The 22,590-nt window shown below is 36.1% G+C and overlaps 1 protein-coding gene across 4 annotated transcripts in view; it reads left to right on the forward strand.

The window, feature by feature from the left end:
- TXNDC11 (thioredoxin domain containing 11) overlaps positions 1-21,253 on the forward strand; it is a 32,816-nt gene extending 11,563 nt beyond the window's left edge. For all 4 annotated transcript variants that reach the window (XM_042798594.1, XM_042798595.1, XM_032983612.2 and 1 more), the window contains 8 exons: positions 3,106-3,199; positions 4,443-4,555; positions 5,179-5,379; positions 7,901-8,684; positions 11,159-11,304; positions 12,536-12,645; positions 14,653-14,733; positions 19,969-21,253. In XM_042798594.1, coding sequence (XP_042654528.1) covers positions 3,106-3,199; positions 4,443-4,555; positions 5,179-5,379; positions 7,901-8,684; positions 11,159-11,304; positions 12,536-12,645; positions 14,653-14,733; positions 19,969-20,596 — 2,157 coding nt within the window. In that variant the 3' untranslated portion in view covers positions 20,597-21,253. The remainder of the gene's footprint in view (positions 1-3,105; positions 3,200-4,442; positions 4,556-5,178; positions 5,380-7,900; positions 8,685-11,158; positions 11,305-12,535; positions 12,646-14,652; positions 14,734-19,968) is intronic.
- The last annotated feature ends 1,337 nt before the right edge of the window (positions 21,254-22,590 follow it).

Raw genomic sequence — 22,590 nt, forward strand, 5'->3', positions numbered from 1 at the left:
ACTAGTGGTATGAAATATTGGTGGTTCTGTTCCCCAGAGATAACACATTCCTTTCCTCTTGCTGTTTTCTTTCCCGTGTTCACAGATAAAACGAGGCAGGAATTGCCTGCCTGCACAAGTCTGAGATTATGGAAAAAAAAAAATCATCTTTCTTACCTCAAAGCAATATAGCCAAAACATAAAAAGAAATAAATACAATTTGGGATAGAAATACTTGAGTAGTAAAAGCAATTATCTAATTGTAAAAGTTAATCAGTAGCTGTGGGGTTTTTTTCTGTGCTCTGTTCCCATTCCTTCACATTTATTTGCCTTTAAATTTCAGAGCTCTTTCATCACATAGTGATTTAATACTTACTTTCTGCAACTCTTCTGAGTCAGCTGTAGTTTCGATGATTCCTAATAACCTTTGAAAATTTTGTTCCTCACCCTTCTCTTCCTTTTCTGAAGTGTTTCTAGAAATATTGAACTGCATGAGCATCAGTCCACATCCTGGATGGCTGTCTTTGACTGTGGAAAAACAGTAACTTCTATCTCTAGTTTTCTATCTTTTCTACTAATCTAGAAAAGGATCTTCGCTTGTTATTCCTTATCACCTTAGTTTCTTCCAATGTAGATTTCTGGGGATTACAGTGTGCTGCGTTGAGTAGATCAGTCATCTGCATGCTTGCTCATTCCTTCAAAGAACTGTGATAGACTTGAGGGATGGTTCACTAATAAAACCATGCTGCCTGTTCTCCAATAAAAATCACTCACCTGAAGATCTCTGTTAATTCGTAAAGTTTCTATGAACTTGCTGTTCTGTAATTGTTGAGATTCTTGTCAAATCTGTTATTTGTTTGATTTAATTGGCATCACACATCACTTTCCATTCATGTGGAGTCCGAGAAAGAAGTAGGCTACACTACCAAGTATTGATTTTGTATTTCCATATTAGAGTTTCTTTAGGAGATGGTACTAATGGCAGTTCACTACTGACTTCTTCAGGTTTGTTCGAAAACCTTTTCTACAGGCGCTCATTTTGAGACAGGTGCTGAAAATTTTCATGGAAAGAAAAGCTCCGCACTAGCAACACCAATGCTCCTAATGTATTGTCTTTAAATTATGTGTCACATTCCAGTATTTTATCCTCCAGCTTTCTATAGCAGCAAGTCATATGCTATTCAACTGATTATTCCTAACTGCCTGCATGAAGATAGTTAACCATAACTCCACACAGGTGGTTGCCAGGAAGCAGTTGATCATCAGTAGCAGCCTGTATGTAGATGTCCATGTAAACTGTATGGAGGTAGCTGTTGCTACACTAGTTTTGGGAGGTTCTTACATGAAAGGAAGTGGGAGTTGCTGCAGTCAAGCTCATCTTAGCATACTTGTATTCAAAACTTGGAGCCTTTTATTTACATCAAGATATCTCTTCTGTAAGACTTGAATCTCACCTGTACAGAGCAAGATTCCTTGTTGCTAGCACCTGGAAGTGTTCAGTTTTGTTAAAATGAACAGAGTAGTTGGTATTAGCAGGTGAACGTCTTCATTCTGGTACTAGGAGAAAAAGATGAACACTAATTGCTAACCTGTTTATTGTTTAAAAAGGAATGAGTTTTCTTATTTTGCTAATGTTTTTCACTTATATTTTATTTATATTTTTATTTCCTTCTTGAAAATTTCACTAATTGCTTGCATCTCATTTTTATTATTGATAATTTTCTTGGGGTACCTCATAAGAAATCTTTATGAACAAGGGCCTTGTGTTTAACATGCATTCATGAAAGGTAATTCCTGCTTAAAAAGAGCAGGTCATTAGTTGGAATGGGCAATGTTGTTATTGGTGAACATCCTGAGATTACTAATTCATACTGAATTAGCTCAACTCATATGGCTGGTATTAATAACTGAATTCACATCACTAATGACAGTAACAGGTAAAATATATGTTAATGTTTTTAAAAAATGAAAAATGTTACATGTAAAGCTCAAAAAAAAATAAACCAAACAGCTTCTGAAATATTAAATGAAAATAGTTATGTGGGAATATATTCACCACACAAATGGTTGATTGGTGAGTCTGGAATGTTATATTCCACAGCAATCCATGGAGTGCTCTTGCTCTGTTTATCTAGTGCTCTTTCTGTATGCACTGGTGGACCTGGGAAACAAGTAACACAAAATAACCAAACTCCATCACATACTTTGTCCTGAAAGTTTACTAAGCCAATTTGAGTGATGTGTTGAAAACCATAATTAATAATAATTTTCAGTTGAATATATTTTGCAAAATTGAAAACCAAAACTTAATTGAGATTTTGGAACAAGAGAAGTTTAAAAACTAAGAACCTCTCTCTTCCAAGTCAGCTTCTCCCGGATTCTCTTCCTGAATTTAATATGAAGCCACTTAGGCTTCATACCTGTTAAAGTCAACAGGCCTATTTAGGGTTAAGTCTTTAAATTGTGAGTTGTCTGTTTGGCAGTTTGAAGGACTTCACGGATATGCAGGTGGGATATAGGGCACTTTCATTATTTTTGTGCAGCTGGTCTTTCACTGACTCCTGCAGGATATACTGAAAGAATTTACAATGACTAATAGTTGAATAATGGGATGAGAAGTTGGCTTACCAGTTCAAGTATTCAAACACAAAATGTGTGAATTTGTATGTAGTTGCCAATTATGTGCAACATAGTGAGCAATTAAAGTGTTACTGTTTAAGTTGTTTATACTTTGAAAAATCACATTTGTTATTCCACTTCTAAAAGAAGCCTTTATGATGATTATGGTTCTTATGTTGGTGATGGAACTGACTTATAAAATAGTTGCAAAGCAAATATTAATTGTTTTTAGTGAACTTTAATAGCTAACATGGGAAATAAGCAGTTTGAAACTTACGCATCTACAGCCATAAAACCCCTCTCTCATACATAGCTTTTGAATGACAACTTTAGAGCTGATTTCCCTTCAGTATTTGAATATTAAAATTTTTCTTGCAGCATAAAGTGACTGTTCTTCAGTAAACATTGTCTATTTAAAATCTGTTGTGTTTTACTCTAGGCAAATAATTGCTGTGCCTCATATTTAAACTTGAAAATAGCTTAAGTTACTATTTCTTACTATTTCAGCCTGGAGTTCTAGGATATTTTGAGTTCAATGCTTCACCTCAACCACCTGGTTATTTAACATTCTTCACATCAGCATTGCATTCATTAAAGAAAGGTAAAAGCTTAATTTTCGTAATTTAAGGCATCTGTGAATAAATTGTGTGTATGGGCTTCAGTAGTTTTTTGCAGTATTTTGTAACTTGAGAATGAATCCCTTTTGAGTGTTGTTTGATGTTGATCTAATTATGAGACTGAGATCTTTTATTACAGCACAAGGATTGCTTACATAAAGGGCTTGTTATGTGATCGGCTATCATGGAATAATGTATAAGGCAGGCTGCTGTTCAAGGATATATTAAGATACAGTTCCCTCAAAAATATAAATGTGTAGTTGCAACCCATATAGAGCCATAATCAGATTAGCATTTACTTAAATTGAATCCAAGAATGTTTGTCTTGTGCAACATCTGAAATGTCAGGTTCAGAGGGATTGGGATGAACTTGACTTTGTTGATACTTAGTAACTGAATTCAACAAAATGCTTTACTGTATGAAGTTACAGAGCTGGTACAAGGTAGCATCATGAGAAGGGCTTCCTGCCCCTGCTGTTTTGCATTAATAATCTAAAATACAAAACCTCTTGTGTTTAAATATGCAAATTTTGTATATTATGAATACCTTTGGGGGGTGTGGGGGGTGTGTGTCATGAATTCTGGGTAGAACTTTCTTAAAGTTAAGATTAGCACATATGGATATTTCTTCCCATCAATAATTTAAGGAAATTGATACCATTATTTTAATTTTTTACTGTGCCACTGACTCGGTATGTGATACAGAGCCTGTTCTCCTATATTTTGTTCTGTAATTTCCCGATTTATTTGTTGGGATAATTCTTTGCAATGTAAAGGTGAGAAGCATTCTGTCCTTGTATGTACATATTTATAAATATACTATAACATATATTTAAACTATATATTGACTGTAAATGTACATAATCTAAACAATCATCATTCATACATTTTCCTTATATGTCTATCTCATGTTGGCTTTTGAGATGCCATAACACGTAGCAAGGTGATACTAGGTTCTATAATAAGCAAATCAAGAATCTGGACAATTCAGTTTAATATTCTCTATACCTTGAGTGCAGAAAAGGAGCATGTTTGTTCTTGTTGCCTGCTCTTGCCATATTTCTTCTACCTCACTTAATCACCAATATTGGCAGTTGCTATTCAGTAAGACTTCTGTGCCTTTATAAAGCGATGTTCTGTGTTTTGGTTTGAAGGTGTTCTAAATCTTTCAGGAGAGAAGTTCAGTGTGTATAATTGTATTTAAAAACTGAAAATTTACCCTTTCAGATTACCTTGGAACAATACGCTTTGGAGTGATCACAGATAAACATGTTGCAGAGGAGATCTCCTTGGTGCATTCAGGCAGCGTGTATTTGCACAGACATGTCAACACATCTCTTGTGAGTATTGTATTTATGTTGTAGTGACTCTGAGACAGTGCGTGGAGATTGGAGCTCTGTCGTAGTAGACGATGAGTCAGTGTTTCACAGAGCTTTGTACAGTAATACACGTTTTCATTCTACCAGTCAGCAGCTGTTCTAAACAGTAGCTAAGACCCAAGTTGATCGTCTCTATCAAAACAAAATCCAAACAACCTTCATGTTGGAATCCTAAAAGACTAATTTAAAATGCATTAATATGGTGAATGGGTAGTGGGAAAAAGTTTTCTAATATGCTGTATATCAAGATATGTGATGATACCAACTTAAAGACTGAGCCCTTTCACTTACAAAGAAAATTTATAGTAGTGAGAAAAGTTTATAAAGATGTCATAAAAGAAAGAGGAGCTTTCCTGGTAGAATACTTTTTGCCTGAAAGATCATGTGTATTACTATGATCTGATGAGCATTTGGAAAGATTTCCCGAAGGGAAAGGGTATATGAAACACTGAAGCTCACTGAATAGTGTCATTAATTTAGAAAGAGAGTTTTAGGCATTACAGTAACAAAGCATGCTGTATTTGAGAACTGCACTCATTACTAAACTAAGTAAGACCAAATAATACTTTTTTTCCCCCTTCAAGATCTATCCAAATGACATCATGAACTATACTGCTGAGAACATTTGCAAGTGGGCTCTAGAAAATCGAGAGATGCTCATACGCTGGCTGAGACCACATGGTGGAAAAAGCCTTCTTCTAAACAATGAGCTGAAGAAAGGACCAGCACTTCTCATATTTATACCTTATAATCCCTTAGCAGAAATTCATCCTCTTTTAGATGAAGTAAGTAAGGCAATTATTTTTTTACTTCACAAATACTAGAACTTGAGAACTGTAGTTAGAGTTCTGAGCTTAGTTGTAACAGCTTATTTTATTTCACTGTTACAACTATTCAGTTTTGTTTAAAAATGCTTTCTCAAGCCATATTGTCACAATTCCCTTAGGCTGGTTTGCATCTCACGCAACTTGCCTTTGTCTCATGTCAACAGTCGTTTAGAACAAGCACCTAACTCTTTTCCTTGACTTCCTGCTTTTTGTCGTGAGTGCTGTGTGAGAGATACAGATCTTCGGTCTTCTGCTCCAGCTGACATAGCTCAAAAAGAGCAAGAATGGATTGACTATTGCAGGACTTGTGTTTTGTTCACCCCATTCTATTTCTCCTCTCCTTCTGTCTTTCCAGAGTGGTTATGAAAGTACGAATGGACCTTTTATTAAACCAGACAGTGCTATTTGAGATAGAGCCCAATTGAAAAACTACCCAGAACTGATTTTTATATCCTGTGCCTTCCTTAGTTGCCTTCCAATTTTTTCTTCATCTGCCATTATTTCTATTTCTGTACTGCCTAGGACAGGAGTTTGTGTAGCTATGCAGTTATTGGGATAAGGAAACTAACTTGGCTGAAAAATAAGTTTCTTCCCTGAGCTATTTTTCAGCTGGAACCCATTGTCCCATTTAGTCTATCACACAGCTGCACATCACAGTGGTGGTCACATAGCACTAAGGACAGCATGGAAGAAGAAACAGGCATCTGTGGAAGATGAAAAGCAGGGATAAGTTTTGGTGTCAATGCTGACTTACATACATGGCATCTATGTCCTGGAATGTGTGGTTTCCACAAGGAGGCTAATTAATATTTCAGTGTCTGAAGCAATGAGGAAAAAAAATAAAGTAACTTACGATACAGTATTTAGCCAAACTAGAAATAGACACAATAAAAGCTAGACTTCTACAAGATAGGGTTGGGGAAATCTTTGCAGAAAGACTGGAAAAGAACTCTTCTTCTTCTAGAAGATTATTCTTCTACTAACCTGTCGTATTTTTGGCATACTTAAGTGAGGCTTGTCACAGATTAAACATTGTAGTAACAGGTACCACTTAGATCAAACCGGTGCAACATAAGATGTTTCATTTCAGATTTCCTTCTGCTAAATAACAGTATTTATCTATATTAAAATGTGAAATGAGATACAGAATATTCCAGTTGATCTTGTATAGCTTCATTTTGATAGAGAGATACTATGCAACTTGTTTACCATAGGAAGAGATGTTTACTGCAGCTGTCCTGTGGGTTTCATCAAGCAGTGAAAGCACTTGACTGTAAGGCAGTTGCAGAGAACAAGGCTGTCAAGTTGCATGTTGAAAGCTCGCAGAGCAAAATCTGTTTTCTGATAATAGCTCACTGAAATGAGATTTCTTATTGCAAATCTGATTTTCTGTTCATAATTTCTTCTCATGTTTCTCTAGGTAGGTAGTCAAAATTTTCAAGCTAGATTATAGTATGAAGGGTCAAGTTTCTTTTAAGTATTCAATTGAGTGTTTCCAGGAGGAAAACATCTAACAACAAATTCTGGAAGACTGTAATAAACTGTTGCTATAGACCACATCTTAATACTGATGGTCCTGTGACACAACATCTCTCGTAGATGTGATGCTTCAACATCCTTTTGATAATTATAATGATTCCTATCAAAGTGTTCTTGTATAAGCAATGTGTGTACTGTATTTTGATTATGTTTAACGTGATAGATGAGGATGAAGGGAAGCTTTGTCTTTCATTTTCACTTCTTGTGTGTTCTGTTATTCTAGAAAGGGAATTCCATCTGTGGTCCATACACATGCCTTTTTCACTGCTTGTTTCCCCTTGGTTGTGAAGAACAAAATGGTGATGCAGCACAGGAATGTTTGCACTGACAGGCAGGCTTTTTTCTTTTTTTCCTGTTTTCTTTCTTCTCCCAATAAGTCACGTTACAGTATGTAAAACAATACTGGCAGTATTACAACTGTATGCCCATGGCTGGGAGAATACGTTGCTTCAACTCAGTTAGTGATTGTTACAAAATTTGTGCACCACCTGTATCAGGAAAAATCTCCATGGGAATGCTTTTACTTATTTTCTCCTTATATTGGAAAATAAGGGAAGTTCAGGAACCTGTACTGATTAATGCTTCATGTAGTGGGATTTAACCTTAAAATGTAGTGTTATTGCACTGTGCTAAATATGATGCAAAGAGGACCTTGAGATCAATGTAGTGGACTGAAAAAAATTTAAAGTGGCTTTTTGTTGTTCTGAACATATAATTCTGACATGTTGAAATACCTGAAAATTTGACTTTGTTATCAAGTCAGAGCCTCCTATAATTTTTTGTAAGAACATAGGAGAAGAGTAGTCAACTTCATGTTCTTGAAATTCCATCTCTAATTGCATATATGTTGTTAAACCTGCAACAGAGAACTGCATTTGAGTCAATAATGTACAGTTAATCTTGCATTTTTTTTCTTTTTTCCACCCCCCCTTTCCTGTAGATTACCAAAGTGGCCTTGGAATACCACAATTGTAATAAAAGCCAGGCAGCTGAGCCAGATCTTCAATACTTAGGAGACACTGATTCACCAGCTTTTGATTCCTCTGTACCAGATGCATATATGAAATTATCAGAAACATTTTCTATAACCAAGTACCCATGCTGTAACACAGTGGTGCTTCCACAGTGGCATTCAATATCTAGAACTCACAATGTATGTGAGCTTTGCATTAACCAGACACTTGGTGTCAAACCAAATAAAGTCCACGTGCCACACTGTAACTTTTTAGAGATAGAAGCAGCTTTGGACTCTTTCTACCTCCAGGAACATACCTTTTTTCAAGTTATATCAAATACCATAGAATGCAGCAATTTCTTAAGTTTCTATAGTCCCTTTAGCTATTACACTGCATGTTGCAGGACGGTAAACAGACATTTTTTAAGTTTCATTAGTTCTGAGAAGACCATCTTTCAGACCCCCAAAGTATCATTTTCTTCCCATGGGAAGAAAGATAACACCCAGCATACTATTCCTCACATTGAGGATAGGAATTGTTTTATTCCAGACCTTCATATTAGTGGCACTAACTTTACTGGTCTGAGCTGCAGGACCAACAAAACCTTGAATCTCTATCTACTGGATTCAAATCTTTTTTGGATATACGCAGAGAGACTAGGAGCATCAAGATCTGCCCATCTTAAGGAATTTGCTGCCATAGTTGACCTGAAAGAAGAAGTGCACTATGTCCTGGATCAAAATCAGTCACTTGTTGGATCTACCCTGGGTATGGTATCCACTATGCAATTGCTTGAAATAGGAAAACTAAGTTTGCAAGCAAGCTTGTGAATGGAAAACTTAATGCCATTTTGAAAAGTGAGACTATAGTCAACACTGTGAATAGTAATTTATTCTATTCTAATTTATTTAGTAGTTAACTAGGCAGTAGAATTGTGTTCTAGATGATGTAAGAACTAAACTTCATTTACCAAAGATAATTTGCTCTAAAAGAAGTAAACCTCAAAATGCGTGATTCTTGGCTGCCTGATGCATTGAAGGAATTGCTAAAATGTAAAATAATTTGCTTGTGGAGAAAAAAAAAATTTCTGTGCATCTAACACATTCAATATTACAGAAGACATTAGGATATTAATGGTGGTGGTGGTTACTCAGCTGTTCTGTGTCCTAAAATATCTGAGAATTTCATAAGATACTGCCCGCTTATCAGCAGAGACTAGCCCTTCTTCTTGTCCTCTGAAACCAACTTATCAATTGGTTTAAATTTATTTTGAAAAGCATGTATGTTTTCAAGGTAGAGCTCTGAAGCAGTTTTGGCCAAATCTGTCAATACTCTCTTTCCTGGCTGAATTGGAGGAGGAAGAAAAACCCAAATCAAAGAACCAACCAGCTCAACAATCACGGTTCTGATTTATTTGCAAGGTATTGAGTAAGACACAGCATACCTAATAACCACATGCTATCATGATAGCCTGTCATGATGATGTACAAAACTGAGTCCACCTTCAGAAAATGCAGGGGGTTTTAATGTTAGCAGTGTAAGTAAACATGGAAGTAAATTCAGGTGAACATAGTGTTAAAATAAACAGTTCAAGAAGGTATATCAATATAATTCTTTTAGCCTTAATTACATTTCCATTTTGCCATAAATCTGTAAGTGCACAAGTATGCACAACATAGAACAAATAGCCATGTTCTTAATAAGGATCCCATCCAGCCCTGTAACCTGTCTCCATTCCAGTGCTGCAGACAAACACTCTGGAAAAACAAACAAAATCCCCAGTGACCATAAAAGGGTGCATAGGAAAAATTAAGAGCAGAGTGAGGAGATTGAGATTTCCTTCCCCTTTCTGCTCCCAGTACTTTCTGTCTCAAACTTTTTTCAGGTCACAGGATTTCCTGAGCATGATGACGGTTTCTCTGCTGAGTAATGCTCGGTCAATTTTTATTCCAAGTCATCGGAACTTCCGGAAGATTTTTGCTTCTACATATTTTGTCAAGGAGTCACTGTGATTTTTGTTTGTTTGTTGTGGGTTTTATTTATTTTATTTTCCTTCCTTAAGCCTCTTTGATTTTTGATTTTTTTAAAATAACAAAACAGATCTGTGTTTAATACCTTTCACAGATTTCAGTTTTTACAGGTGGTTTCTAAAAGTTCAGGAGTATGTCTTTTAATAGCCCCCTCCTTTCAGTTATTACTTAATCATGCATAGATACTCCAAATCTGGAGATCTAGAAAGAATAAAACCTGTTTTGGTCTGGTGTGAGAATTTAACGAAATGCTGAATAGTAAATATAAAATTAAATGTACTGCTATTTGCATTTCAGAGATAGACTTGATGATTTGGTATTTTGTATGTATGTGCAGAAGTGCCAGTTTTACTTGGGCCTAGTTTTTGGACTGGAAATACCAGCACAGAATGCTTCTGTTTGATCAAATAATTATTTTTAGTGTGTTTGATATTAAATCTTTTGTATTGATTACTGAATTAGTCTTATTTTCTAATGCATAGAATAATATTTCTCTACCTAAATTGTAAAGAAGGTTACAGTCAGTATCTTGCAGCAATTTAGAGAACATTATCAAGGCTCGGATTAGTGTAGCTGAAGGTAGTTGAGGGCTTTGGAGTTTGTTTTAAATTTTTACCACTGGCTAGCTACTTGATAAATATCTTTAAGGAGAAAGCTGAATGAAGAGGAAGGTGATCACTGGTGAACAAAAGGTGGCTGGTCATATCGGCATGGGAGTAGCATAGTCTTTTAAAGGTCTAAAGCAAAAGGAGAATTACAGAATATATGCAGAATAAATAAAGAATAAATGCAAATAAACGTGGAATTAAGTAGAGCCTTCAGGATGAGGTACAAGTATTTCAGTGCTATGTAGAAAGTGAAAAATGGTGAGAGCATAGTATTTATGGCTTATGTGTGGTTAGATTAGGAGGGTAGAGAATTATTATTATTATAGTACATTGAATAGGAACTAGAAGCAAGATTAGAGGGTAGTGTGGCAAGTGAAAATAAGACTGTAATGGGTAAAAGAAAAAAACAGTGAAATTTTATCTTGTTTTCACATAAGTGGTAGTTATTCAAGAGTTGATACCAAACTGTCAAAAATTAATGACATGAAACCAGGTTTGAATTTGTATTTTCTCTGTAAGTTCTTCTGAATTCCAGAGTAAAAACTGCCAAAATCACATATTTGTGAAACTGAAATAACTTTGTTATGTATCAATTTCATTTCAGAGAACTTCATAAAAAATTTCAGTGTTCTCTACAGTCCCTTGAAAAGGCATCTTGTTGATGACCCTTCAGTCCATTTTCATGAACAGCGTGTAATCACTGAAGTGACTACTAATACCTTTCATGATACTGTGTTTTTGAGTGAAAAGGTACACCTCATTACTGAAAAAGTTTCTTGCAAATAATTTCTCAGACTTTTGAGGAATGGGTCTCATTCTTTTTTTACATTGATGTGCTTTGCTTATTTGTAACATAAAATACATTATTTTGTAACTATCCAACAGTGCTTTAAAAAAAAAAAAAAGGCAATTCTGAATAGTAAGATCTTAAGTAAATCTGCAAAGTAGTATCTTCTGGAGTTGAAATAATCAAAGTCAGTGCAACTGATTCCCTGTCAGATTTCTGCCACAGTTCAAGGTTTGTTGGGGTTTTGTTTTATTTTTTGGGGAGAGGAGGCATGGGCTTTTTCCTGTGTGTTTGAAAGGTAGATTTTAATTTTAAAAAAAAAAAAAAAAGTGTCCATGAGTTGATTTTTCCTTTTACTTTCTTCCAGTGTAGCAGGAGCACGTGCTAAATACATACAGTTTGAGGTAACACTGAAGAATATTCTGATTTCTGTGTTTCATACCTCAAAGGAAATAAATATACTGCAACATTTTCTATAATTACATTTCTTTAAAAAGCTTACTTTAAAAAAAGTTAAAAATTATTGCGAAGTAGATAATGGAAAAAAAAAAAAACAGGTTTTAAACCCAAGGCATCATGTGAAAGCACACAGCAAAAACCCCAAAACTCTCACAGGTAAATCTTGCCAATTACATGCCATGAAATTGCTTTACATAAGAAGTCATCCTGAACATAGTTAAATTACTTTGATTTCTTAAAGATGTGATAGTAAGGATTAATATCCATTGTCTTTCAGGTCTGCAGTGAATGTATGCATCTCCAGTATTCGGTTTCCAGCAGCCCTAACTCCTGCTTTGCTAGTTAGAGGCAAAAAGCAGAAGTTTAGATATCATCTTTTCCTCCGTGCCCCCCAAACCCAAAGTATACAGTCACTGTTGGATACATAGGAATTTAAGATTGCAAAGAATCTTGGGAAGTGTAGTAAAGTTTGGTGCATTTTTACTTAAAGGGAATGATCCTAACCTAAATAATCTAAATCTCTTTGTCTTTATGGAAAGAGAATTCCCCAAAAGTTTTTGTATGTTAACTCAGTAGACAGGGCATCAGTAAATAGCTTATAATAAAATTTATAAACATTAGAATATAGTTTCATATTTTAAAGGTTTCAAGTTTTAGATGTTGTGAAGACTTGTCCTCCTTTACTGCAGATTAACTGCAGTAGATAATCAAACTCTTCTCCATTTCATTTTCCAGAATGTCTTGTTGCTCTATTATGCACCGTGGTGTGGATTCTGTGCTTCACTTAATCACATCTTTATACAACTTGCTCGGCTTTTGCCTCCAGATAATTTCACTGTGGCAAGGTAAAAAATATTCTAATTTCATCTCTCTAGAATAATGTAAGTTCATTGAGGTCATCAGCCTAGAAAATAATAAACTTTTTTTCTCTCTACAATCTTGCAATAGGAGATATGAATGTGATCCACTTAATTTTTCTTTGAATGGATTATTTTGTTTTCCTCTGTATAAATTTGGTGGTTTTCAATCTCACTGCAGTAGTTACGCAGTTTAATTAAAATGATTTTTTAAACAGTGCAATTAACTTTGAAGCTTCCTAATTTCAGGAAACGAATCAGTAAGACAGCAGTAGAAAATAATTTTTTCCCCTCTCTCTGATAATTTGTAGCAAGTAATTATATCCTACAGTACTGTATTTGAGAAATAGTTTGAGATAGGCAAAATACATATTGTTGTGAGTTAACCCTTGTAGGCAGCTAAGCACCACACAGCCACTCGCTCACCTCCCCCACCCATCCCCAGCAGGATGGAGGAAGAGGAAAGGAAGAATAAACCTGAGAAAACATGGAGGTCAAGATAAAACAAACCAAAATTGTTTAATAATTGAAGTGTAAGTGGAAAGAGAAAGAAGAAAGCAAAACAAGTGATGCAAAGGCAGTCACTCAGCACCTCTTGTGGGTAGATTGATGCCCAGATGGTTCCCAAGTAAAAGATGGCTAGCCTGCCTAAAACGCCTTCTTTTCCCATTTATTGCTGAGCATGATGTTACATGGTATGGAATAGTTCTTTGGTTAGTTCAGGTCATCTGCCTGGTTGTGTCTCCGCTCGCCAGTGTATCCCCTGTGGGGGCAGAGGGAGAAACAGGAGGCCTTGGTGCTGTGGAAGTGCGGTGCAGCAATAACCAAAGCATTCTATGTTACCAACACTATTTTCATCACAAATCTACAACATAGCATCATAGAAGCTACTATGAAGAATGTTAACTCTGTCCCAGCTAAAACCAGTTTATAGACATATATAGATGCGACATATGTGTATTATATATATTTTTATATATAATACATATAGTTATATATATTAAAGTATTTGTATTTATATATATATATATATAAAAGGCATGTTTTTGTGTGGTGTTTCCAAGGTTTTTAATATTTCAATGCAACCCAAACATTCTTGTTCATGTATTTGATAATACATCAATACACTACAACTTCTGCTCTGGTTGCGTCCTTGTTTCATTCTGACTGAACTTACTCCAGGAGCCAGCATGAGATGTACAGGAAAAAAATTAAATTAAAAATCTGGAGTTACCACCTGTTTATAATTACGGCTTTATTTCCACAGTTGTAATGCTACTCTCAGATGTATACCCATTCTCTTTCCTGACTTTGAAGTTCTCTCATTAGCTCTATTATTTTTATTGCAGTATTACTGATGTAATCATCTATGGTTTTTTTCTATAATACAACTGTTGTAATTAATAAGAATTTTATTTGTAATTTAAGGAAACATAAAAATGCAGAGAAAAACATAACAAGCAATTGAACAAGTGTTTCATTCACAAAATCTTATGTTCCTTTCTATGTAGAACTTTAGAAAAAATCATGCCTTTAAGAATGTGCTTGTCCTTGGAATAAGCAAAGTAATCTACTGCCAAAGCTACTTGAGGGGAAAATACTCATAGAGTTGTGCTTGAGGAACAAATAAATGAATAGAAGTCTCACACTGAAACTGTTAGACAGGTCTGTTTGTTTCAGAGAAGGAAGGTGTGTACATAATGAAGATGTGTACATGAGTGTGTGATTTAATTGCTGAGTGAGACCAGTTAGAATACTGTACATATTTTTGTAGCAAAAAAACCCCCACAGTTATTTGTTAAACTGAGACACATCATCTTGAATATTGGTAGTTAATTCTGCTGACTCAGATGCACAACATATTTTTGGCATAATACACTTAGGCTTACTTTTACAGATACTTGCATTTCTTTCTTCCCCTAAAATGGTGTTTTACAAGAAAATACAGATTGTTCATCTGCCTGTTCTCTTCATCAGTGTGTCTTTTCTTAACAGAATTGATACCACTCGAAATGACCTTCCATGGGAATTTATGACAGACCGTCTCCCAACCATTTTATTTTTTCCTCATCAGAGGTAATATAATTCTTTTCCCTGTGCTTTTTTAACTTTCACTTTACTAAGTTATAATAATTATCTGGTCACATGTCTTAGCAGAGAAAAAAGTCAAACGGTAATTCATTTCCATATATGCATTCTTACTTTATGCATATTCTAATTAAAAAAACCCACCAACAACAAAACAACAAAAAAGCCCAACAGACATGGTTAGCTGATGGTATGCAGATAGTGAGTGTTCTCCAAAGGTCATTATTTAGATGTTTGTAAGTCTTTATTTATGAACAGCAGCATTACTAACCTTATTCTTCAGGTAATTTTCCTTGTTATTGGGTTGTATTTAAAATTATTATTTTGCCATGGTCCAAATAAATTAATGAGTGACTACAAGACTGGGAAAAGGAGGAGAAATTATGTAGATGGTGGTGCAACATAGATCTAGTGCAACTTGTATCTAATTGCATCCAATTGGATAAACCAAGAGAGATCTCAAAGAATATTACAATGGATTCTTGCAGTAAAATGCAAGGATTTGCCTGCTATGCTTTTAATGAAGAAAAATAAAAACTAAGCACAGATAAGTAATCCAACCCAAGCTTAGTCTCATTTAAGAGAACAAAATCTAACAATCCTGACATTACAGAGGGAAAGGAGATAGTTAAATGTTTTTAAAGTAAAAAAATTGTCTTTTTAAAAAAATAAGAGAATCTGAGTACTAAAGGAGGGCTTATGCATCCTTTGAAAATATTACAGTGGTCCTAATCTGTGAATTTTTATTTCTCCCTCACTCCTCGGTGGCTGTATGAATGTAATGTAAGCAGAGGGACTTCAGAGTGTTCGTTGCTCAAACTGAAGTTCTTTCAGGTTGCGTTTCTTTCGTTGTTCTGATGTTTGGCTTTTGGAGGGACTGTATATGTGTCTAGCATAACCTCTATTTGGGGTATCAGATTCTTTGGCAGTCTGCATAAACCATGGAAGTGTTCCATCAGCTAAGAACTAGTCTAACAGCTGCACAGAGAATGAGTTGAAATACCTCTGGCCTTTATAAGCTCTCTGAAGGAGATGCTAATATCTAAGGCAAAATCTCTGATTTTACAGAGTATAGCAATGGCATTACATATAGAGATAGCTCATATCTTGTCCTGATTTAATAAAAATAAGGGTTAAATTCTCCTCTGTTTTAGATTTCATTTCTATGTCAGCTATGTTCCCATTTGTATTGAAAGAAGGTTCATATTAAAAGTAAGTTTAATGTATAAAATGTCAATGGAGTAAGGAATGAGAAATATTAGATGCAAGAGAGCCACAAGTTTTTAAAAGTGCTCAGTTTATTGTTTAAGATACAGTTTTGGTGTTACATGTATGTGCTATGTATTAGACTTGATTGACCTTGGGTTTTGTTTTTCTTTTTTTAGTAGACTGAGTATTAATCTTACACAATTAAAGTTTTTATAGAAAGAAAATGAAAACAAGCACTATACTAATAAATACCTGCCTCTTTCCAATGTAAAATAAAAATGTTGATTTCCACCCTTCTCCCTCAAGAACGCTATCATCAGCAAATGGTAATTCAGACTGTTGGTACTATGCAGTGTTACCTCCCACATGATCTTTAAACCTGTGCCTTTAAGTTTTGCAGTTCTAAATGAGTGTTTTAATTCAGTACAGAAATAGTTTCATTTATATCAGTTCTGAGTCACCCCAGCTTCCAACTCATCATTTCCCCTACTTTGTGCAGTAAACCTTGCAAATAGGCTCCCTCTGCCACATTCTTCCAGCTCAGTTCCAGTCCTTCTCTGTTCCCTACGTTAATTAAGCAGGAACTCCACTGGAGTAGTTCCAGGGTGTGTACCTGTCTACATGAATGCAGTGTTATCTTTGCCTGCTGTTTAGCAAAGCTGAACTCTTCAGTGCCAATACCTCAATCCAGTAACCTGTCCAAGTTCTGCAGATTCCACTGGGTCTCAGTTTTGCACATTTTCAGGTATTCAGACTCTAACTCTCATTTACATAGTTCATTAATTGTGCCTGGCTTGAGTGGCTACAAGCAGATGACTGACTGATTTAAAGATGAGCAGTCTCAATTTTAGTTGGGATGAGCCACGTCTGTTTCTTGAGGTGCTGTTGATAATTGAGACAAGTAGTAGTGGTGGTTTGCTGTTGTCAACTCCATTACGTCAGGTGGCATAAGCTGAATCATAGAACTGTTTGGGCTTGAAGGGACCTTAAAGATCATCCAGTTCCAAACCCTCTGCCATGGGCAGGGACACCTTCCACCAGCCCAGGTTGCTCCCAGCCCTGTCCAACGTGGCCTTGAACCCTTCCAGGGAGGGGGCAGCCACAGCTTCTCTGGGCAACCTGTGTCAGGGCCTCACCACCCTCACAGGGAAGAATTTCTTCCTTAGATCTAACTGAAATCTACCCTCTTTCAGTTTAAAACCATCACCCCTTCTGCGATCCCTGATGAAGAGTCCCTCCCCACCTTTCCTGTAGCCCCCTTTGAGCACTGGCAGGCTGCTATGAGGTTTCCCCAGAGTCTTCTCCTCTCCAGGCTGAACAGCCCCAACTCTTTAGCCCCTGATCATCTTCATGGCAGTCTAGTTCTGTGATTAATTTTGGGGGCTGGAAAAAGGTAGAAATTGACTTCCAAATACTGTTGTGGCTACAGTTTTAAGACCACTGTTCTAGTTTATGAGCCCCCACATACTATTTGGCAACTTGACTCAAGTGACTTTCCTTCCCACTTTTGAACAAGGACCTAGTTTGCAGAACCATGCCTTCTAGGGGACAGTGACAGTCATGCATAACATGATGAAAAGCTTTTTCTTGAATTATTTTAAGGCATAACTCAAGCAGGGTTTAGAGCAGTAAAACAATTTACAGCAAGCGAAGCTTCCTCGAGTAGTTACCATCGTCCCTGTGTTACTACAAAGCCCAGTGTTTGCTGTTTCTTTTCATAGATAATAATTTTGCCTTGGTCTGTTTTATAAAGCGTCACTAGACTGTCTTTGGAGTGACAAACATAACAGTTTTAGTGAGATTGTTTTTGTAGTGTTCCAGTTGGTCTCACAAAGATACCATACCTCTAGTCATTGGTTTCTCTCCTGCTTTTCCTCTCCAGTGTGTTTTATATTTTGTTGCATCTAGGTAATCAAGAAAACTAGGTTTTGATAGTAGTTGTAGTATCAGTAGCACTACTAGAGTCATCATGTATTAATTTGGTTATAAAGGTGCCTCATATTAAGGCTTTCTGTGCATCTTCTTATGCATTTGCCTTATGAGACAGTTTTTGCAAGGTAACTGTTCTGTATTTCATTCCACCACGTTGTTAATAATTTGTCTTGCTTTTTGTTCTAAATAGCCTTTTAGATTTTCTGATACAGTGTTTATTATCAATAAGAATGGATGATGATGTAGCAAAATATTACCACTGTATAATGAGTCAGTTTTGTCTTAAACTCTTTTTTGCCTAAATCATGTCATGATTCATTAAACTTGGATGTGATCTGATTGTCAGCTGAGAAACTGCTGATGGTAATCAGAAGAGTAACTTGGTTGAACATCATCAGTCAGCAGGGGAAAAAAAAACCACTTTGGTTACACTTTCAGAAACAGCTTATTTTTGATGAACAGGAGCCTCATCTAGCTGAAGTGCTTGAATTATTGATAAAATACAGTATCTGTCTTCTACTGAAAACAACTTACAATATTTCAGGTCAATTATACTAGCATATGTTTATATCCCATATCCTAATAAGTTGGATTTCAAAGAAAACATTTTTAGGGCAACTGTAATTGAGAACTGAATAACTCCCCACTCCAGATGCACAGTGTAAGCAATTCAGAAATGTAATGTCACGTGGGGACAGAGGAGTTTTCCAGGACTTGTGCACACAGTGCTAAACTGTGAGCAGTAGTGCTAAACTTTGAGGCATTAGGGATTATACTTGAATCTGGCTTTCTTGCTTTGGAATAATTTTTGTTTGGGTTTATCCTGTGTACTTTTTCCTGACTTGTGTAGCTGACCTGTATCTGGTTATGAATTTGGAAACCAAAGGGAAGTAAAATAAGCTTTTCTTCTGTTTTGATGGCTCTCTAATGAAAGAGAGAATATGCTTCTGGCTGGTGAAGGCTAAAGATGTTGCAAAGTAATAAACTATTAGTTAGCTATCCAGTTAAACATACTGAAGTATAAGTCACTCTACTGCAATAGCGAGGAGGCAGCAAAATCATGTTATACTGGAACATGCTGAGTGAAGGGTTGAAGACGTAACTGATTCAGAAAGAGAAAGTTAAGAATTAGTTCCTGTCTAGTCCTCAGGGGACAGTTTAGCTTCCTGTGCTTTATGCTAAAAGTATGCACAGGGTCCAAAAATAGCAGTATTTTTAACATTTGACACAGCTGGAGTTTAGGGGTGTCTTTTAGTGGTTAGTATTCTTGAAGAAAAAATTTGGTACTTGTTGGTCTTCAAGCAGCTTAAGACTCCTTTGTCAGGTTAAAAGTAACAGTTTATGCTGTTGCAGAAAGCAATGGGACTACCTTTTCATATGCTAGGCTTAGTATTGACAACCATGTAATGAGCTTCAGAAAAAAATAAAAAAACAAGCCAGAAAACTTGTTTGGTTTGCTTTCTTTATGATCTCAGTGGCATAAAGACAAAGTAGTAAGAGGAACAAGTAAAAATAATTATGTTTTTGACAGCAAAAGGGTCTTGCTTCTGACTACAGTGACTACTTACTGTTTAAAAGCAAACAGTAGTTTTCTGTTCCTTGCAATACACTTCTGATGTTGGAACATATTAAACTACTTCTTCCAGAATAACATATACAGGCTTAAAACAGTAATTTCCCATCAGATGCTCTATACATAATTTACAAATGTTTGTATCAGTACACACCGATCACACCTGCCCAACAGCGATGCTACCCTATGTACTTCAAGCTCATAACCCATAATTGGGATACCTTAAGACTAAAACTTGTTTTCTGAAGTTTGACAGAAAATTTTGCTCTCAAACAAATACCAATCCAGTGCAGAGATGCTTACAGCACCCAGATTGGAATACAGGTAAAAGGGTTTATTAAAAGAAAATACTGTGTGCTCTATCTTTATTACATGAATTCAGGTTGCTCTTAGCTACTCTATTACCCATTCTTGATAAAAAACAGAGTATCACATTGGAGTTGAACAGCAGATGCTTAGACAAAATTGCTTATCTATCTGGATGTTTTAATATTGTTATGTCTTTCTAGGAAGGAACAAAGTGTGAAGTTCCCTGAAGACTTTTCAGTTAACCTTCCTAACCTCCTTAAATTTATTTTACATCACTCAAGTCTTCATTCATCAGAGCCCTGTACCAAAGAATGCCTGCATAAAGAGACAGTTTTACAGCAAGGACGTATCTCCCACTTAGAGAGAGAAATTCAGAAGTTAAGATCAGAAATCAGTGCCCTTCATCAGGCCCATGACCAGCTTGAAGCACAGCTTTCTGAAGCTAGGAGAGAGGAACATAGGTTACAGCAGCAAAAACACACACTGGAAAAGCAGCACAAGACTCTGCAGCTCCACAGTGAGCAGTTACAGGCTACATATGACCAGAAGAATCAAGAATTGTTAGAAATGGCTGAAAAACTTCAAGAATTAGCAGATGCATCGGAAAACCTCCTTAAAGAAAATACTTTACTGAGAATCCTGGTGGCATCGAGGGAAGCAAAGCTGCAGAGCAAAGATGAAATTAAAGAATCCCTACAGTCAGAACAAATACTTCCTGAAGATAATGATATATCAGTTTCAACAGCTACTGCCACACTAGAGGAAAAAAGGACTGATAATATTGATACCATAGAGACAGAGCACAGTAGTGGGAACAGGACAGAGTGATTGCTTACAAAGTCAAATGATGCAGTATTGGGTAGGTATTTATGCAAATTTTATTGAAATTCATTGTAAATAAAGACTTCCCCCACATGATCTAAAAAAAAGAAAAATCAAATGGAATATTTTTGTATACTTGAACAACTTAGATACCCACATCTAAAGAGAAGAGGAGAATGGAAAACACTTTCTGCACTTTACTATTGCACTAACTTGCAAACACCTATCCATTGAAATTGAAGATGCTGGTTTTTAGGGGCAGCAGTGTGAAGCACCTCTTACTAAGGACCAGTTATTTTTCACTGGCTTTCTCCTACAGCTGCTAGAAGAGAAATTAGATCTTTGATTTATACTTTTTCATAATTTCTGAAGTTTGCCCTTTACACTGAATTCTTTGCTGAATTAAAATAGAGATACTTCATCTGTGTGATCAGTAAACTTGAATGGACAAAGTCATCTTGCTACAACTATTCTGTTCTAGAACTTCAGCACTTTGTATCACTTTTGTATACCAATTATCTGACTGTCTTGAAACCCACAAGAGCCATCAGTGAACTGTTCTCTACTGAAAACTAAAGAAAGTCTTACTGAATTAATTCTTTTCACCTTGATTTGTAAGAGGCCTAGAATACAGCAGTATAACTGTACAAGTCTGGCTATATATGCAAGTCTCATGAGACTAATATCTTTAAAAAATCATGTGCCAGGGTAAGAACAGCCCTCTCATCAGCTGTACCCCATACTGTACTCAAGATGCAACAGCAGGAGCTTTTTGCTACTGACAATATTAATTTTGCTTCAAATTATAGCCTTCAATTAAAAAAAAGGCAAATGTAGCACTAAAAATGCAAGTCAACATCTTACTATAGAAGAAGAGGGACAAGACCGTTTGTCTAGGCCATTACTGTCTTGCATACAGTTATAATTCTCAAGCAAGCTTGCTAGGACTATGTTACTTAGTTATTCCATATACACAGGTACAAGTCTAATGCTTCCTGTAGAGCCGAAGAACGTGGACTTCATTAGTTGTAATTCATCTCAGGGAATAGATTTATAGTAGCTGTTTTTTTTCCTAGGCAATTGTTTAAAAATTTCAGTAGGCAAAGGAAGCTATGTATAAAGTCATAGAAAACAGGTCAGTGGCCTCAAAGCACATGTGCCTACCCTAAGAATATGCAAGCTGCCACTGGTGGCTCAGTGTTGCTCCTCCTCCTCCCCTTTCTGCCCCCTTTCCTCCCCTTTAGGGTCCAAAACTCCAATTTAACATATCTTTTTACAGTTCCTATAGCTGAATTATAGCACAGAGCAGGAAATAGAAGGGATGTCCTTATTTGGAAGGACTTCAACATTGCTAGCTACAAACTGACCAATTTCCCTTGCCTGTATCAACATTTGCTTTTGTAGGAAAGACTGAAACTTATCTTGTAGTAGTACAGTTAAAGCAAGAGAGTTATCTACAAGATACATTAACAGAATTCTATAGTTGGCTGTTTGTCTGTAGACTAAAATGCCTTTTTACAACAGGCTGTTAACATATACCCTAACTTCTAAAGGGTTCTAGGAAAAATTCATACTAGTTGTACTTACACCAGTTTTAATAAGTAACTACTTCTGCAGTTTCAGCATGCAGACCTACAGAAGAGAAAAGCCTGCTCTGCTGCCATTTCAAAATCCTGGAAACCTTCTGGACCATCCCTGGTTGTTCAGTATCCATCATTAGTTCCCAGGTTGGAATCCATCAAAATGGCAGTTTCCTTGCAGTAGCTACATAGAGAGCTCAGTTCCAGCAGCCAAAAGCTTAACCCACCTAGCTGCAACTAAAGGAAATCACTTCCTTTCTTGTAGCTCCTGTATTTCCTCCCTCAACATGTTACTGAAGGCTTATACCTGCTTTTTAGAGAAAATATTCTGCATTAGTCCAACAAACTGTTAAGAGCAGGAGTTCTGACTTTATGGCTGTGAACCCAAGTCAGTAGCAGAAGCAAGCTTTAACTGCAGAT

Source organism: Tyto alba, unplaced genomic scaffold, assembly GCF_018691265.1.
Source record: "Tyto alba isolate M040663 unplaced genomic scaffold, T.alba_DEE_v4.0 Super-Scaffold_28, whole genome shotgun sequence".
NCBI classification, from domain to species: Eukaryota; Metazoa; Chordata; class Aves; order Strigiformes; family Tytonidae; genus Tyto; species Tyto alba.